At 33.8% G+C, this 17,011-nt stretch overlaps 1 protein-coding gene across 3 annotated transcripts in view; it reads left to right on the top strand.

The window, feature by feature from the left end:
• HOOK1 (hook microtubule tethering protein 1) overlaps positions 1–17,011 on the top strand; it is an 81,110-nt gene that overhangs the window by 15,451 nt on the left and 48,648 nt on the right. For 2 of the 3 annotated variants that reach the window (XM_010591227.3, XM_064282047.1), the window contains 4 exons: positions 3,246–3,331; positions 9,547–9,619; positions 12,674–12,724; positions 14,300–14,432. In XM_010591227.3, coding sequence (XP_010589529.2) covers positions 3,246–3,331; positions 9,547–9,619; positions 12,674–12,724; positions 14,300–14,432 — 343 coding nt within the window. The remainder of the gene's footprint in view (positions 1–3,245; positions 3,332–9,546; positions 9,620–12,673; positions 12,725–14,299; positions 14,433–17,011) is intronic. The other variant, XM_023549534.2, reaches the window with a different exon arrangement.

Consider the following 17,011-nt stretch of genomic DNA (forward strand, 5'->3'; position numbering starts at 1 on the left):
CCATTTGGCTGCTATCTAAAAGGTCAGCGGTTTGAATCCACCACCCTTGAAAACCCTATGGGGCAGTTCTACTCTGTCCTATAGGATCACTATGACTTGGAATCGATTCAACTTCAAGGCAACGGGTTTGGTTTTTGGTTTATTCTTACAATAATTAGTTCTTAGAAATGGTGTACTGCTGCTTAGGGGAAAATGCAGGGCTGACTGATAAATTTGGACATCATTTATGTAGTAGAGGAAGAGGATGAGAGCTTGAAGAAGTATTTGTGGCAGATAAATTACATTCTGCCTCTTGACTCTGTGACATTTGGAAATTTATTTAATACCTTTGGAGTTTATTTCCCTCAGTAAAATTAGAGAGTTGGACCAGATTATTTTTAATGATTCCTTTGGTTCTAGGTGGGTGAAGGAAAGACTAATACCAAACACATGGCCAAATTAATGAAAATATTAAAGGCTGAATCTTTTTTATGAAGACCTTTAAACTCAAAACCATGGCTTCCTCTCTGAAATACGGAGCTAGAGGGTGAGAGTACGGGAACAGAGTTGACCCATTGTTGAATTTTTTGTTGGATATCACTCCTGTGATTTTTATATTGAAGCAGCTCGGGAATGCGTTTCCTCATTTCTGATTATTTACTGAAAAAAGAGAAGAAGGTAAGATGATTGTCTGCTGGGACATTGTATTTAGTAATGGGCACCTTTAGGAGCCCCGTCTGTCTTTTTTGGGTCATTCACTAAGAAGGCTTTTGCCACCTCTGTGGAGAGTAGTGTGAAGTAATACATTTTCTTTTGTCCCTCTGCTTGCGCTTCACTGACCCCTACTGAGCTTTTTCATTTATTCCCTATTTTGGGCTATGAAGCCTTTGACATTAGCCAAATGAAATTGTTTTGTCTCTTATCTAATTTATTTTGCGACTAGTTTAAGAACTGCCAAGAGACACTTCAGTTTCTGTGGCTGAAAGGAAGAGAAATCGATCTTAATCTGAGCATGGTGGACAGCAGGGCAACTACTTAGCATATATCTTGCTTTTACATTTTTTTTTACTATTTTGCATAATATCCTCCCTCTCTGAAGTTGTCCTCTTTAAATCGTCAACCATATTAATTTTTTAAAATGTTAATAATATAAAATACAAGTAGATAAGGTTGAAAAGCTGAAGTAACAGTTTACCTTAAAGTATATAATAACTTTCTTTTAAAGATGCCCTAAAACCTAGGGATTCTTTTCCCTGTACATTCTTCCAATTGCAAAATCATTCTTATTTGATGGATTTTAAATATTCCGTGAAATCATCCTGTCTTCTCAGTCAGTATTACCCTAGTTCAGCTGTCATCCCTCTCAGCTGTCCATTTTTATCAATAGGACCATTGCAGGAGCCCTTCTAACTGGTCTTTCTGACTTGAGTGTAAAACTACCAGTCTCTGCATTGCTATTGCTGCCATCCAAAATATACCGAAGATGTCACTCTTCTCCTTATTACCCTTCGGTGAGTCTTCATCACCCATAGCAATGGCTCTCAAAAATTGATGTGCATAAGAATCATCTGAGATTTTCTGACTTAATGTCTGGAGATTATGAGACATATTGTTCCTAGACTCTTGCTCCTAAATAATGTGCTAACGGTTTTTGAGCTCATCCCACATACCAGGCACTGTTCTAAGTACGTTATGATTGCTAATTTAATTCTCATGACCGTCCTGTGGGGTAGAAACTATTCTGTTTCCCATTATGTAGATGATTCCATTAAGTATAAAATTAGTCCAAGCTTCTTGTAATGGCCCTTCAGAGTCCTTACTTCTGCCTGTCTTTTCAATCACCTGGCCTACCATTCCTTCCCTGTCCCTCTTTGCACTGCAAATCTTTTAATACCAAACTACATGTTCCCTAAAAATGCCATCTCTTTTCAGGATCGGTGCCTTTATCATGTTCCTACTTCCTGAAACTTCCTTCCTGTTCTTCATTTAGAAAAATAAACTATTCATCCCTCAAGATCTTCCATTCAGAAATCATCTCCAAGAAGTCTTTCCTAAAAACAAAGCCCTAATTAGATTAGCCGACGATCCTATTTTTCAGAACATTTTGTACATAGTGTAATCATTGAACTTACTACTGTCTAGAAATGATTCGTGTTTTTTTCTCCTCTCTTTAACCCTTAGTCAAAGTTCCTTGAGGGTAGAAACCTGGTAATTTTCCTTTGTAATCTCATCCTATATCACAGTGTCTGTAGAGTAGGAGCTCAGTAAAGTATCTGTGTGTACTTTGAAGGTAACCGTGGCTACTTTTAGCTTGTCTGTGTTATTCTTCCATGTTGTATTAGGACAGTGGAAGCCAGATTTTAAAATCTCAACATGCACACAAGCATTAAGGGGGAATTAAGGTGGGAGAGATTTTATCAGATTAAGGCAGTTGATTAAGTGCTAACTAAAGGATTTATAACTAAATACTGAAAATGAGCATATGTAGGAAAAGCGAATCATAGTTTATTTAGTTTAAGACCCTGATGGATCAATTTTAGATTTGTAAAAAGCGTACTACTTTAGTTCTCTTGTAAATCACTTTAAACTTTCTTTTCTGTCTTGTTCTTGCATTTTTACTTATGAGAGATCACTGTCCCGCTTCCCTTTTTAATATGTGCATGAATGCCTAACAGAGTTTTAAAAGTCATCAGTAATACCTTAAGCTAAACTGGATAGAAGCTGTTTTACATGGTGGGCCCTTGATTGTTCATTTCCTGAGGATCACTGTTGGATAGCAGGCAGAAGTCCTCTTATTTCATAGCTTATCAATAAACTGTAAATAGTTTTTAGTCTTGACTTTTCTAACCTTTGGTTTCCTATACAGTGATATGAATGAAATTTTAACTTGCAAATATTGGGTTACCTTAAAGTTCTTTTTCTGATGTTATTCTCCTAAAAATAGGCAAAGTGTGGACTACTACTCTCTTATGAGTTCTGCATGGGGCTTTGTATTGTTCAGAGATTATAAATTACTTCTTACCTGTGCATCTATCTAAATAATATCTTAGGCAAGATTTTGTGAAATGTTATGTTTATTTAAAAAATATTACATACCCACAGAAAAGCACTGCTGTAGTTTCATTTGTTTGACAGGGTCTGCATTTAAACAAAGTTGGCAATTTTTAGCTGTTTTTTCCCTTTCAGTATTCTGGGTAGGGACTAATGGTACCTGGACCCCTTAGATATAAAGTAGCAGTGAGGTCATTTGCTTTGTGTCATTTCAGCTGCAGACGTTCAATACCACTGCACCTTGTCAAGATGTCAAACAACTGACTAATGGAGTTGCCATGGCACAAGTTCTTCATCAGATGTGAGTAGTGGTCCTCATGCTTTCTGAAAAGAACTGTAAGGCCCAATATCAAAGTCTAGAAGGAGGAAAACATAGACTTGTATTCTAAAGGTTGTTGAAACTTTATCCTGTCTCAGTGATGGCAGGCATATGTATCAAGGCATTCTTGGATGTCAAGAACAAAAAAGTTTACCACATCATTATTCCTTTCCTGCTTATAGAGCTACATCTTACTTAAACGAGCAGTCAGAATTCACATTTATTTGTGATTTTATGTTAAACATGTTCTAGTCTGGTTTATAATATATGGAAACTGTAAAAAGAAATAGATTAAAAGATTGATATAATTGCTTATAATATTTCCATCAGTTATACTATTGTCATTTCAAGGTATCAGTGCATGGAGATTGTTATATTAGAGGTTATTGAAGCATAAACTCATAAAATACTGGATTTGGAAAAAATATTAGAGTTACATTTTAAAACTTATTTCTTAATTAGTAGTAATAATTATATGAGTTCACCAATAATGAAATGAGGCATGAGTGAAATTTAAAGTCACAGATGCTGAGGAACCTTACCTAATAAATGATTCTCTTGGGCTAGATCTGTTTTATATAATGTCAAATGTTCCTAAATCCATTATTTTCTAATATTTGCCAAATATTGTGCAAGGATTAGGATTTTAAATCTACAATATTGAGCTGTGTTCTTTGTCCTTAAAGGGAAAACCTGGACCAGTTCTGTGTCATAATTTATTACTTAATAGTCATAATTTTATATTAGCTTACTTTCCTGATAATATATTTGCAAGGAGAACATAATCCTATCTCTGCTTCACAGTTCTGTAGTCAGAGATTGTTTATTTAACTGTGGCTGTCATCCTGTAAAAGCTTGATGTGATTCACAGTGAAAACCATGTAGATGGGTTAGCAAAAATTCATTACCACTCTTAGAAAAATAATATAAAATATCAAATCTTAATTACTTGGAATCTTTAAAATGATCTAATTTGAATAGACATTTTATGGTTAACTCAAAATTAACACTTCAAGAGACCAACTTAAATGCTACCTTTTTTTGGTAATCATTCTAAAGTATGTCTTATTGTCCTGTTTTCTTAAATATTTCTTTATACCCTGATTGGTTTCAAAAGTACTTAATTGATCACAGCCAAGCATTATGAACGTGGTTCTGTCTTGATGATCTGGGAAAGTCGTCACTGTTTTTTGTCTTCAGAATATACACCTGTCTTTTTCTCACTGTGATATGTTGTAGGTATTGGTGTGGATATAACTGCATTGTGGTTAGTCTGGATGTAAGGGTGGTATGCATTCACTCATTCTAACAATGCCATCCAAAGATGTCATTTGTATGCATCGTGGTGGGCGTTAGTAGCTTTATGCCACAACATAGTAGAAGAACCCTGTTGTTACCATGATGTGGTGCGTAATTGCTCTTTGATCTGCTATACTAAAGCACTGTGTCTGATGTTTAGAGTAAGGTCAAGTAAATTTTATGTGTCTTTTATCATCAACTCATTTTTCCACAGTCTGTTTCAACATTGTCTTCTGATAGCTTTCCTTCAGGAAAAATAAGGTAGCCATCCAATCGCGAAGTTCTCTTTTTTTCTAAAACAAATGACCAATCACCTAAAATTATTCCTAAATTTCCTTTTTTTTGCTTCATTTGTCTGTTTTTGCATGTCCTTAGATATCTAAGCCTCCTTATTGTTCAAGAACCACTTTTTTTTTTTTTTTTGCTTCTTCCTTTTTTAAATCCCTTCCAGTTCTGGAAAGTTTTTCAGAAGGTCTGGGTCCTGGAAAGTGAGATTTACAGTATATACATTACCCTAGTTGGGTCAGTGTATTACATTCCTGTTAAAATGGCATATTTTACCATATTCTTTTGACTATTTCAAAGCACTTTAGCATGTGTTACAATTTATTACATATTGCATTGGTGGCTATCGTGACTCATATCAAACCATATCTAAGTTGTTATTGAAAGAAAGAAGGGAAATTTTCCTTTTTAAGAAAGTAGTAAAGTTTAAATCTTTCCTCATTTACTTGAGGCAGATATGCTTTAAAGGAATTCCCAAACTCCATGTCTCTGACATGGGGAATCATGGAATTATTGTTAGGGTTTTACAGGGCCTGAATACATACTATGTACTTCTGTTCTTCCAATGTATATAGTTGTTACTTAAAAACCATTTTTAAACTGTGCTTGAATTTGTAGTAGCTTTTTGTCATTGTTTTCTTAATCGTTGGGTTCTGAAAATGTAATTATTATGTAGAATCAAATGTTATTTTGAAGCTTGAGAGGGTCTTCATACTCAAAGGTTGGGAATTGGTGATTTGAAAGTTGAGTACTCTACTAAGACTTCTGGATAAGATCATTATTGATTTTGGAAAACAGTTTGGGAAGAGAAATATCTTTATTTTTAAAAACTATTTTTCTTTTTGTTGAGGAAAATGCAGGCTTTAAACCTTGTTTATTAGCATTTGTTATTATTTTAATCTAAGGGGAAAAACTATAACTACAATTATAAATAATATATGTCCCCCCAAAGGAAACGGGTAGTTTTGTTTACTTTTAGCACCAGATAACCTCTCTGTTTATTATTCTTACTAGATGTTTTCACAAGAGGAAGAAGACAGAAAATGTAGAATATTAAGAGACACCCTATGCATTGTGCGTTTATTCGTTCATTAGTTTGTGTGTTGGTTCAGCAGATGTTTGGCCATTTAAAATAATAAATAGCCAATATTTGAGCACTTACTAAATACAAGACATTGTTGTATGTCCCATATATACGTTATTTCATTTAGTATTTATTACTTTTTGAGGTAGATAATATTTTTCTCCTCAATTTATAGATGAAGAAACTGAGGGTTAGAGAGGTGAAATGGCTTTTGGGAAGTCAAATACTGAGTAAATAGCGAAGAGAGGATTTGAACCAGTTTAGCCTGACTCTAAAGTCAGTGTTCCCAATCAGCTATAGTAACTGAAATCTAGTGTCTTGAACCTCTCCTGATAGGTTATCATTTTGGATTTTTAATAAAATTGAAAGGGCAGATATGCATATCCAAAGTATAGAGCATAGTTTGTGTTGAGCACAGAAGACCTTTCGATTGTTCAAGAAGAATAGTCTCAGGGTGCCCATTGAAGCAACACAGCTCTGTTTATAGTAACCACCAAAACGCAAACCCATTGTTTTTGAGTTGATTTTGACTTATAGTGACCCTATAGTAACCAAAACCAAAAAATCTAAACTGATTGCTGCTGAGATGATTCCGACTTACAGTGACCCTATAGGACAGATTAGAACTGCCCCCATAAGGTTTCCAAGGCTGTAAATCTTTACAGAAATAGTCTGCCACACATCTTTCTCCTGAAGAGTGACTGGTGGTTTGAACCACCTGTCTTTCAATTAGTAGCTGAGTGCTTAACCACTGCACCACCAGGGCTCCCTATAGTAACTAAAAAAAGAACTAGTAGGTATTAATTACTAATGGAATTTTGTTGGTAAAATGGCAGAAGACAAATGCCATAGGTGGATTTTAAAAAAAAAAAAAACCATGTAGTGATTCTTACTTAGCTTTATTAGGAAATAATTGGACCGTATTTTGCTTCATTAGTTCCATGTCCCGTTCTTATTTGATGCCCTAGAGTTTCATTAAGGTTCTGGGAAATATAAGCAAAGGGAGATAATTGTTTCAAGTTAAGAGTCTAGTTAAGGTGTACTGATATGGCAGTGCATAAAGGAAAATAATATGTCCAAAGAATTCTGAGGTTGAATATCAAGTTTAACAGTGGGATATATTGGTTGCCATTGTAATTGTTGAGGGAAAGTTAATTACTTTATAAGAAAGAAAGCAGGAATTATGTTTTTATGGAGAAGTCTTAGGAAGTATTTCTCAGGGCTAAAGTTGATTTGGGATGGAAAGGAAGACAAGGAGGAATGGAAGACAAAAGGAGGAATTATCTTGGACAAAGTAGGTTATCTGCAGGTCCATTTTCTAAATATAGCTTAGAATCATATACTTAATTCATTATAGCTAAGAATAGTATAGTTCTACGTTTTAGTGTCCATTAGAAGACATACCTCCTTTGTCTTAGACTTTTTATTACTTACTGTGATATAAACAGAAAGTAAATTTACTTTGACACTTTTTACTCACTAATTTAGTGACTTGGTTTTTTGTTTCAGGTAAATATCTGGTTAGCAATGCATCATTTATACACTTAGCTAAATTGTTTTTGTAATTACAACCTTAGCATCTGTGAAAAGTTGAGCAAAATTAATATTAGTATGCTCAAAAGAAAGTAGTCACAAATTTTAAGTAGATGAACATGTTGAAGCCATTTTTGATGTCTTCAGCCAGCAGTACTGTCTTCTGTGTTAGGAGTATCTGAGGCCAAATGATTTCTGAAAAGCTCATGAGACTAGGCATTGTGTCCTTATTTCAGCTTTGCATTTTTAAATTCAAGATACAACTTTAAAGAAAATAATTACTTTAAATTTTTTCCCTCACTTTAATTGGTTTACCTATAAAGTAAGAATTCAGGCGAGACCTTTCCAACCTCTTCCAAGCCCTATTTTGTAGAAAACTTGTTTAAACCTTAGAACGTTTATTACCTTCTCCTTTGAGTGTGTTTATTTGTGCTCCTGACTTTTCCCCTTTATAAAAGCTCTTTTTCTTATAGTCAGAGTAGTAAATTACTCATCTTTATATTAATCTTCTTGATTCAGAGTGGTAAATTATTCATCTTTATATTAATCTTCCTTAATTCTTTACTTAGCAAAAATCCAAATGTTTGTTTAAAGAATATAATTTTATTAATATATTGTTAGGTGCGTTGAGTCAGTTGTGACTCATAGAGACCCAATGCACAACAGATTGAAACACTGCCTGGTCCTGCACCATCCTTACAATCACTGATTGCTGTGTTTGAACCCAGTGTTGCAGCCACTGTGTCAGTTCATCTCGTTGAGGGTCTTCCTCTTTTTTGCTGACCCTCTACTTTCCCAAACATGTCCATTTCCAGGGACTGGTCCCTCCTGATAACATGCCTAAAGTATGTGAGAGGAAGTCTCACCGTCCTTGTTTCTGAGGAGCATTCTGACTGTACTTCTTCCAAGACGGATTTGTTTGTTCTTTTGGCAGACCATCATATCTTCAATATTGTTGCCAACACCACAATTCAAAGGCATCGATTCTTTGGTCTTCCTTATTCATTGTCCAGCTTTCACATGTGTATAAGGTGATTGAAAACACCATGGCTTGGGTCCACTGTATATAGTCAAATAATGTTTTAAAACTTAATGTTTTTCAAAAACTTATTAAATATACAAAAATCTGATATAGCAATTCTTTGTCTTAGCTTTCAACAATAATATAGAAGCTTATTTCTCATTAAAGGTAAACTCGTACTTACAGATTTTTCAGTTAAACTCATTTTATTCGATTACAATCAAAAGATTTATTTTGTGCTTTGCCATGTACTAGCGTCACTTGGGACCTCTGGTGGTGCAGTGGTTAAGAGCTCGCCTGCTAACCAAAAAGTTGGTGGTTTGAATCTACAAGCCACTCTTTGGAAGACTTATGGGGCAGTTCTACTTTGTGCTGTAGGGGGTCGCTCTGACTTGGAATTGGCTAGAAGGCAACAGGGTTTTTTGTTTTTTTTTTTCTTTTTAAGTGTCTCTTGGAACAAATTACTTAACCCCTTTCATTCTCAGTTTCCTGAAGAGTAAGACTGGGGATAATGGTAGGTCCTTTGCCAAGTTACTGTGAGATTTAAATGAAGTATTCTGAAAAAATGTCAAGCACAGTGCTTGATGAATGGTAGACACTTAGTAAGATATTGCTTTTCTTTTTTATTTTCCCTTCAGGGTTGGGACTTTGGCATCTTCCTGCTTGCTTTTCTCTTTTATTTTCCCTTCAGGGTTGAGACTTTGACATCTTCCTGCTAGCAGAGTGACTAGCAGGGGATATCTAGTAAATATGTTAAATTGAAGATGTTAATGACTTAATTTAATATGAGAAATTACAAAAGAAATCTTTAAGAATTACAAAAAACAGTAGGTTCATTTAAATAATATTTACTTATTAATTTAAGGGCAGACTTTAAGGCATAAACTAACTTTCTTTGTTTATTCACTGGGTATTTTTAAATGTTTTTGTAGAATAAAAACATTTTAATGTTTAGCATTTGTGTTTTTGTTTTAGTGATGTAGCTTGGTTCAATGAATCTTGGTTAAGCCGAATTAAAGAGGATGTTGGTGACAACTGGAGAATAAAGGTATGCAGAATGAGTGGGAGAAGCACTTGCTTCGATCTTTTATATCTATTGATTTTCTATCAGTTATGGAAAGTGATGTCCTTAAATATCTACAGCTGATTGTGAATTTCTTGATTTCCCCCTTTCAATTCTGTTAATTTTTACCTTGTGTATTTTGAGTCTCTATTATTAGGTTTATACACGCCAGATTTTTTATGTCTTCTAGATAAGTGAGTCCATTATAAAATGCCTCTTTATCCCTGCTAATATTCCTTTTTCTGAAGCCTACTTTGTCTGATATTAATATAGCTTTTCCAGCTTTATTATGACTATTGTTTGCATAGTGTATCTTTTCTATTTTAATCCATCTGTGCCTTTATATTGAAAGTGTTTTATGTAGATATCTAATAGTTGGGTCTTGTTTTCTTATTCAGTGTGACAGTCTCTATAATGTTTAGGCATATCTAGTCAGTGTGGTAGGTTTAAATCAACTATCCTGCAATTATTTTGTCACCTCTCTTCTTTGTTCCTTTTTTCCTGCCTTCTTTTGGATTTAATATATTTAGTATTTTATTTTATAAATAGTTTTTTATAATAAAATACTATTGATTGGCTTATTAGCTTCCCTTTGTTTTATTATTTAGTGGTTGTTTTAGGGGGTTACTGTATGCATCTTTATAGCTTATCCCAGTCAACTTTTAAAAATATATCACTGCATATATAATGTAATAACTTACAATGGAATTCTTCTTTTTTTCTGCTGTTACTTGTACTATAACCCAGACAATACTTGGTATAAATTTTACTTCTATGTGTTTTATAACCCTCGTGATATATTCTTAAATTTAAGCCATGAGTACTCTTTTCAAGAGATTAAAAATGTCTTATATTTATCCACATATGTGACATTGTCTGAGCTGCTCATTCCTTTGTGTTGATCCAGATTTCCATCTGGCATCACCTTCCTTCTGCCTGAAGAACTTTCTTTAACATTTTCTATAGTGCACATTTGCTGGCAATGAATATTGTCAGCTTTTTTTTTTTTTTTTTTTCTCTGCAGAAAGTGTTTATTTTGCCTTCATTTTTTAAAGGTATGCACGCTGGATATAGAATTCTAGGTTGATAATTTTTATCTTTCAGTTCTTTAAAGATGTCATTCCATTGTATTCTGGTTTGCAGAATTTCTAATGAGAAGTCTGTAATAGTTCTTATGTTTGTTCCCTTTTATATAAGATGCTTTTTTCCCTCTATTTTTAATATTTTCACTTTATTGCCTATTTTCAGCACTTTATTAAGTGCTTTTGTATGGGTTTTGTCATGATTATTCTACTTGTTTGTTGAGTTTATTGATATTGTGAGTTTATAGTTTTTGTCAAATTTGATACATTTTTGGATTTGTCTTCGAATACTTTTTGGTCCCCATCCCCTTTTCTCCCAGAGCTGGTGTCACATGGTAATTTTTTTGGTTTCTTCCATGTCCTTGCTTGATTTTGTGTAGTTTTTGTTGCTACGTCTTTAATTTAGGCTTTTTTTTTTTTTTTTTAACCCTTCTGCAGTGTGTTATCTGCTGTTAGTCCCATCTAGTGAAATTTTTATTTCAGATATTGTATTTTTACCTCTAGAACTTTTATTTGGCTTTTTTTTTTTTTTTTAATGCAATTGTCTTTATGTTAATATTTTCCTTTAAGCCCTTTAACAATTTTAAACTAGCATTTTTAACATCGTCATCTTCCAGTTCTTAAATCTCATTTCTGGGCCTGTTTCTATCGACTAATTTTTCTCCTCGTATGATCTACATTTTCCATATGTGTAGTTATTTTTATTGGATTCTAGACATTGTGAATTTTGTTGTTGAGTGCTAGATTTTTTATATTTCTTTAAAGAGCGTGGACTTTGTTCTTGTAGGTGGTTAAGATACTTGTGAATCAGTCCGATATTTCAAACCTTGTTTTAAGCTTTTTTGAAGCAAATCTAGAGTACTCTTTCCTCTAACAGTAGACGAGACCCACCACTACTTTGTGACCTTTCTGGAGTCTCTAGTGAATGCTTTGTGTAGACATCATAGTCTCTTCATTCTGCCTGGTGGGAATGTCAGCAGTTCCTGACCCTGTGTAATCTTTAAGAATTGTTCAGCTTACAGTTCTCAGGAATTTTCTTTCCTTGTAAATTATTTTTTTGTTCAATCTTGAGTTTAGCCCATGTGCATGCAAATTGATATTTAGCCAAAGAGTCAAAAGAACCCTTATGCAGATACCTTGAATTCTTTCTCTCTGCAGCTCTCATCTCCTCACATGTCTCTCCTGAAAATTCTAGCTTCCTTGGCCTCCCTAAGCTTTTGATATCTGTGTCCTCAACAAGAACATCAGGCTTTGCTTAGTTTCAACCTCCCTATTCCACAGTCTGAAAACTGCCTCCAAACAGAAAGCTGGGACTAGCATAGGGCCTGTCTTTTTTTTTTTTTTTCCCCTTTCTCTGAAAGTAGAATTCTATATTTCTTGTTGACTGAAGTTTGAAAACAGTTGTTTCTTGTATTTTGTTCTCTTTTCTAGTTAGTTATGACAGGAGAATGAGTCTAGACCATATTAGTTGCCCATGACTGGAGATAGACATTTTCATAACTAAATCTTTAAAGTGGACACTTGAATTCATCGTGATTCACTTTAAATAGGAAACCCTGGTGGCTTAGTGGTTAAGTGCTACGGCTGCTACCCAAGAGGTCAGCAGTTCGAATCCGCCAGGTGCTCCTTGGAAACTATGGGGCAGTTCTACTCTGTCCTGTAGGGTCGCTATGAGTCAGAATCAACTCGACGGCAGTGGGTAGTGGGTTTCACTTTAAATAGAAGCACCCTAGTTAAAATATGTAAGCGTGAAGACTTTTTTCTTTTTAGTCCATCTCTGATTAAATCTCTGATGTTTAAAAAATATCATGTACTTGTATTTGTAAAATTCTAATATCAAGTTTTTATTTCGTTTTTTATCAGGGAAATTTGTTTATTATATTTTACTTTGGCATAAATTTTCTTTCATTATTAATAGCAAATAAGGATTTGGTTTTTATTCTTTTTTTCCCATTAGGCCAGTAATTTAAAGAAGGTCCTTCAAGGAATTATGAGTTATTATCATGAGGTATGAAAAGCATATGACTTTGTCTAAATACAGAATGTTTTATAGTAATTATACTGGCACTGAAAATTGACTTGGCTTTTTGTTTATAACATTTTACAACATCATAATTTGAATGTATTGTTGCCATTTTTAGAATACTCAAGTTTTTTAAATATATTGATTTGTAAACTAACATTGCATATATATATGTAAGTTTATATATACACACATATTCTTAAAATTATTTTCTCAAATAGGATTTATCTTCATTTTTATATGATTTTATTTTATATAATACTATGAAGTAGACTTTATAGTTAAATTGAAGCAATTTTTTATTTAAATCATTCTCTTATTTTGATATGTTTCCCATGTAAACGGCAGAAAAGATATATTGTGAGATTTTGCTTGTGCAAGTGAGTTTAAAAAGCTAAATGAAAGTAGTATTTAAAGTCACATTAGATAGTACATTACTCAGGTAGTTTGTTTTTTCTTATTCGGCAACATGAAAAGTAGTCCAGAAGAGTTATTTGATACAAGAAAACTATCAGGCAGCTTATTGCCTAATGATTGAAACCTTTCTGGTTTGGTTTTTCTGTTAAATACTTCTTATTTCTATTTTTTGAAGTTGTGACAGAATAACCCTGTAATTTATTCCAAAAAATTTTTAGGGAACTCTGAAAATTTTTAATTCATTAATGTATAAAATGCATTTTGAAGCTTTTTTAAATGCCAACAAAACTTTTTAAGAAGTTAAAAATAAGAATATGAGACCAAGAAGGATTAATGCATTAGATTTTTCATTTGTAAAAGTGTGACAAATTATATTGTAGTGCTGTAGTAGTTGATAATATTTCAAGATACTGTATCTGTCCTTTGACTTAACATAAAACTTTATTCAATGAATAATCTTAAAGTTTGTCCTAGTGGATCAGACTCAAGAAGCTGCTTCCTTCAATTAAATAATTCTCTTTGACAGTGGCATCAAACAATGTTTGGTTTAAAACTGTTTTACTTGTTTACTCAAAATTTTGGGAGGTTTACAGAAGATTGCTAACTGGTTTTAATCAGTAATCATGGATTTATCATTTGTTAGTTTATTTGAGTCTTTTTCTTGAACCTGTTTATAGTTTATTTCCCTCATGATAATTCAGTGTACAGTCATTTGCCGTATAACATCCATTTGGGCAGCATCCAAGCGCATATACGTCTGAGGTCCCCGTAAAGTTATATATAGTTTACCTTTCTAAGCATAAGAAATACTGCAGAAACACAGATACACTAAAACATCTTTAATATAGTAATGATAATGTTTTGATGCGCATTGCAATGCGGCACCCGTTTGTTATTAGGAACCATTGTATGTACCTTGAATTTTTAATATGTAATAGGCTTTATGGGGGTTAATTCATAACTACAGGTTGTGTGTAAGTCAAATGGTCATAACTCAGGGACCGCCTGTGTGTGATATGGTGTTTGCAGAACATCCACATCACGTAATGTCCTATTTCACAGACGTTAAGTGACGCAGGACTGTAATTATTTCTTTGTGACCTACATAAACGAGTGATCCTTCTTTATTGTTTGATATTGCAGTTTTTGGGGCAGCATATTTCTGAAGAACTTATCCCTGATTTAAACCAGATAACTGAATGTTCAGATTCTGTAGAACTTGGGAGATTGCTCCAGCTTATTTTAGGTTGTGCAGTCAACTGTGAAAAGAAGCAAGGTAAGTGGCTTTCAGTCATTTGAGATTCTAGAAACAACCTTATACAAGAAGAAAAAATTTTCTATTACAGCTGAATTCTAGCCTGGCTCTGCCCTTAAAAACACCTCATATCTTCAGTGTCCCATTTGTATCTAGATTCTAAGTTTCTTGTTCAGTGGCTAATTTACATGCATTTTACTTTATAACTCACTTTAATATATTTAGTGCTTGGGACATAGTGGATGCTCAGTGTATTTTACTCACTGATTTAATTATTTTACTTTTGAGGTAGAGTCTTCAATTTTTTCAGTTTTTCAAAAATAAATATGCAGCTTCTAAATTATAACCCAGGTTTCTTCAGATGATACTCTACTTTTTTCAGAAGAATGTCAGATTTGTCCTCCAGATAACCAGACTAATGATACAGATGGAATTGTTTCATTATATTGGTCCAGCCAAACATACCTTGCTAGGTACAAAAAGATTATTTTGGTTATATATAAAGAAATAATGAACTGAACAGACCTCCATCTGCTTCCCTCAGGGGTTTACATCAGTCTGGGTGGTGCTGTTAGATTCATGATTTATCCAAACTTGGTCTTAATATGTCACCTTTATAACAGAATGTTTGGTGCTTAAATTTGCAAAATTAGTTTTATTTAGCACCTTAAAAAACACGTTCAACATTATCTAATTAATGTATATGAAACAGGGTAAATTCAGTAAGAACAGATTCAGAGAGGAAAAAATAAAATATTTGAAATCGGTTGTAGTTTATCAATTAAAAAGAAAAGGGCTGGGTATTAGAATATCTGCTATAAGTCGATTTCTATCATTATTATTTTGCAGGATAAGTTTAAGCCCATTGTTGCAGCCACTGTGTCAGTCCATCTTGCTGACAGTCTTCCTCTTTTTTGATGACCCCTACTTTCCCAAGAGTGATGTCCTTCTCCAGGGACTGGTCCCTTCTGATAACATGTCCAAAAAATATGAGACTAACTTTCGCCATCCTTGCTTCTAATGAGCATTCTGGCTGTACTTCTAAGACAGATTTGTTCTTCTTCTGGCAGTCCATGGTATCTTAAATATTCTTTGCCAACACTATAATTCAAAGGCATCAATCCTTCTTCAGTCTTCCTTATTCATTGTCCAGCTTTCACATGCATACGAGGTGATTGAAAACACCCTGACTTGGGTCAGGCATACCTTAAAGTGGTATTTTCCAAGTGTCAAATTCCAATCTCCAATAAATATCAGTGTATCTTGATTGCATGTTTGATCAATTGCAGACTGCAGAAGTTGGTAAAAATCTTCAGTTTCTTCGTCTTTGGCCTTCATGGTTAGTGGGTAAATTTGAATAATAATCATATTAACTGGTCTTCCTTGTAGGTGTATGGATATTATCCTATCACTGACGGCATCGTACTTCAGGATAGATCTTGAAATGTTCTTTTTGACGGTGAACACGATGCCATTCCTCTTTAATTGGTCATTCCTGGCATAGTAGACCATATGATTATCTGATTCAAAATGGGCGATACCAGTGCATTTTAGCTCACTAATGCCTAGGATATTCATGTTTATGCATTCCATTTCATTTTTGATGTCTGCAAATTTGCCTAAATTCATGCTTCGTACATTCCATGTTCTGATTATTAATGGATATTTGCAGCTGTTTCTTCTCTTTTGAGTTGTGCCACATCAGCAAATAAAGGTCCCAAAAGCTTGACTCCAGCCACATCATTTAGTCGACTCTCCTTTAAAGAGGAAGCTTTTACCCAGCTGTATTTTGAGTGTCTTCCAACCTGAGGGGCTCATCTGCTAGCACCGTATCATACAATATTCCGCGGCTGTACATAAGGTTTTTACTAGCCAGTTTTTCCAGAAGTGGACTGACAGGTTCTTCTTCCTAGCCTGTCTTAGTCTGGAAGCTCCACTGAAGTCTGTCACCAAGGGTGACCCTGTTGGTATTTGAAATACTGGAGGCAGAGCTTCCAGTATCATAGTAACACACAAGCCACCACAGTACTACAAACTGATAGAAACGTGGTGGGTATTTTTCATAGGACCATCTTTTGAGTTTGAGTCTTTTTTTTTTTCTCCCCAGTATTTAATATCTGTTTCAACTCTTTACCTCATTCTTTCTATTTCTTGTGAATTAATGAGTTCTTATTCTATCATCTTAATTTGGACATACACTTCATTAATGTTTAGCCTTTCTTTTTTTCTACTGTGACATTTTAAATTGTAATTTTCCCTTAAAGTGATGCTTTTGTTGCATCCTACAAGTTTAGATATGTAATATCTTTATAATTCAATTTTAAATATTATCAATTTTGTTGTCATATTTTTTAAAAGGAAATTCAGTTTCTGGATATATAAGTAAAAGTTTAACAAGTAGTAAATATAGGGAACTTTCACTTATATTATTAAAAAAAACAAGGTTATATGATTGGGTTTATTTTTGGAGGTATTGTGTAGCCTCTTAATTTTTAGGAGAGAGCAGATAAATGAAAATAAATTATTTTAAATTTAATTTATCGAGTTAAAATTTAAAAACAAAACAAGTCCAGGATATAATAGAGCTTTCACACCTTTGT

This window comes from Loxodonta africana, chromosome 3, assembly GCF_030014295.1.
Source record: "Loxodonta africana isolate mLoxAfr1 chromosome 3, mLoxAfr1.hap2, whole genome shotgun sequence".
In the NCBI taxonomy this organism is placed as follows: domain Eukaryota; kingdom Metazoa; phylum Chordata; class Mammalia; order Proboscidea; family Elephantidae; genus Loxodonta; species Loxodonta africana.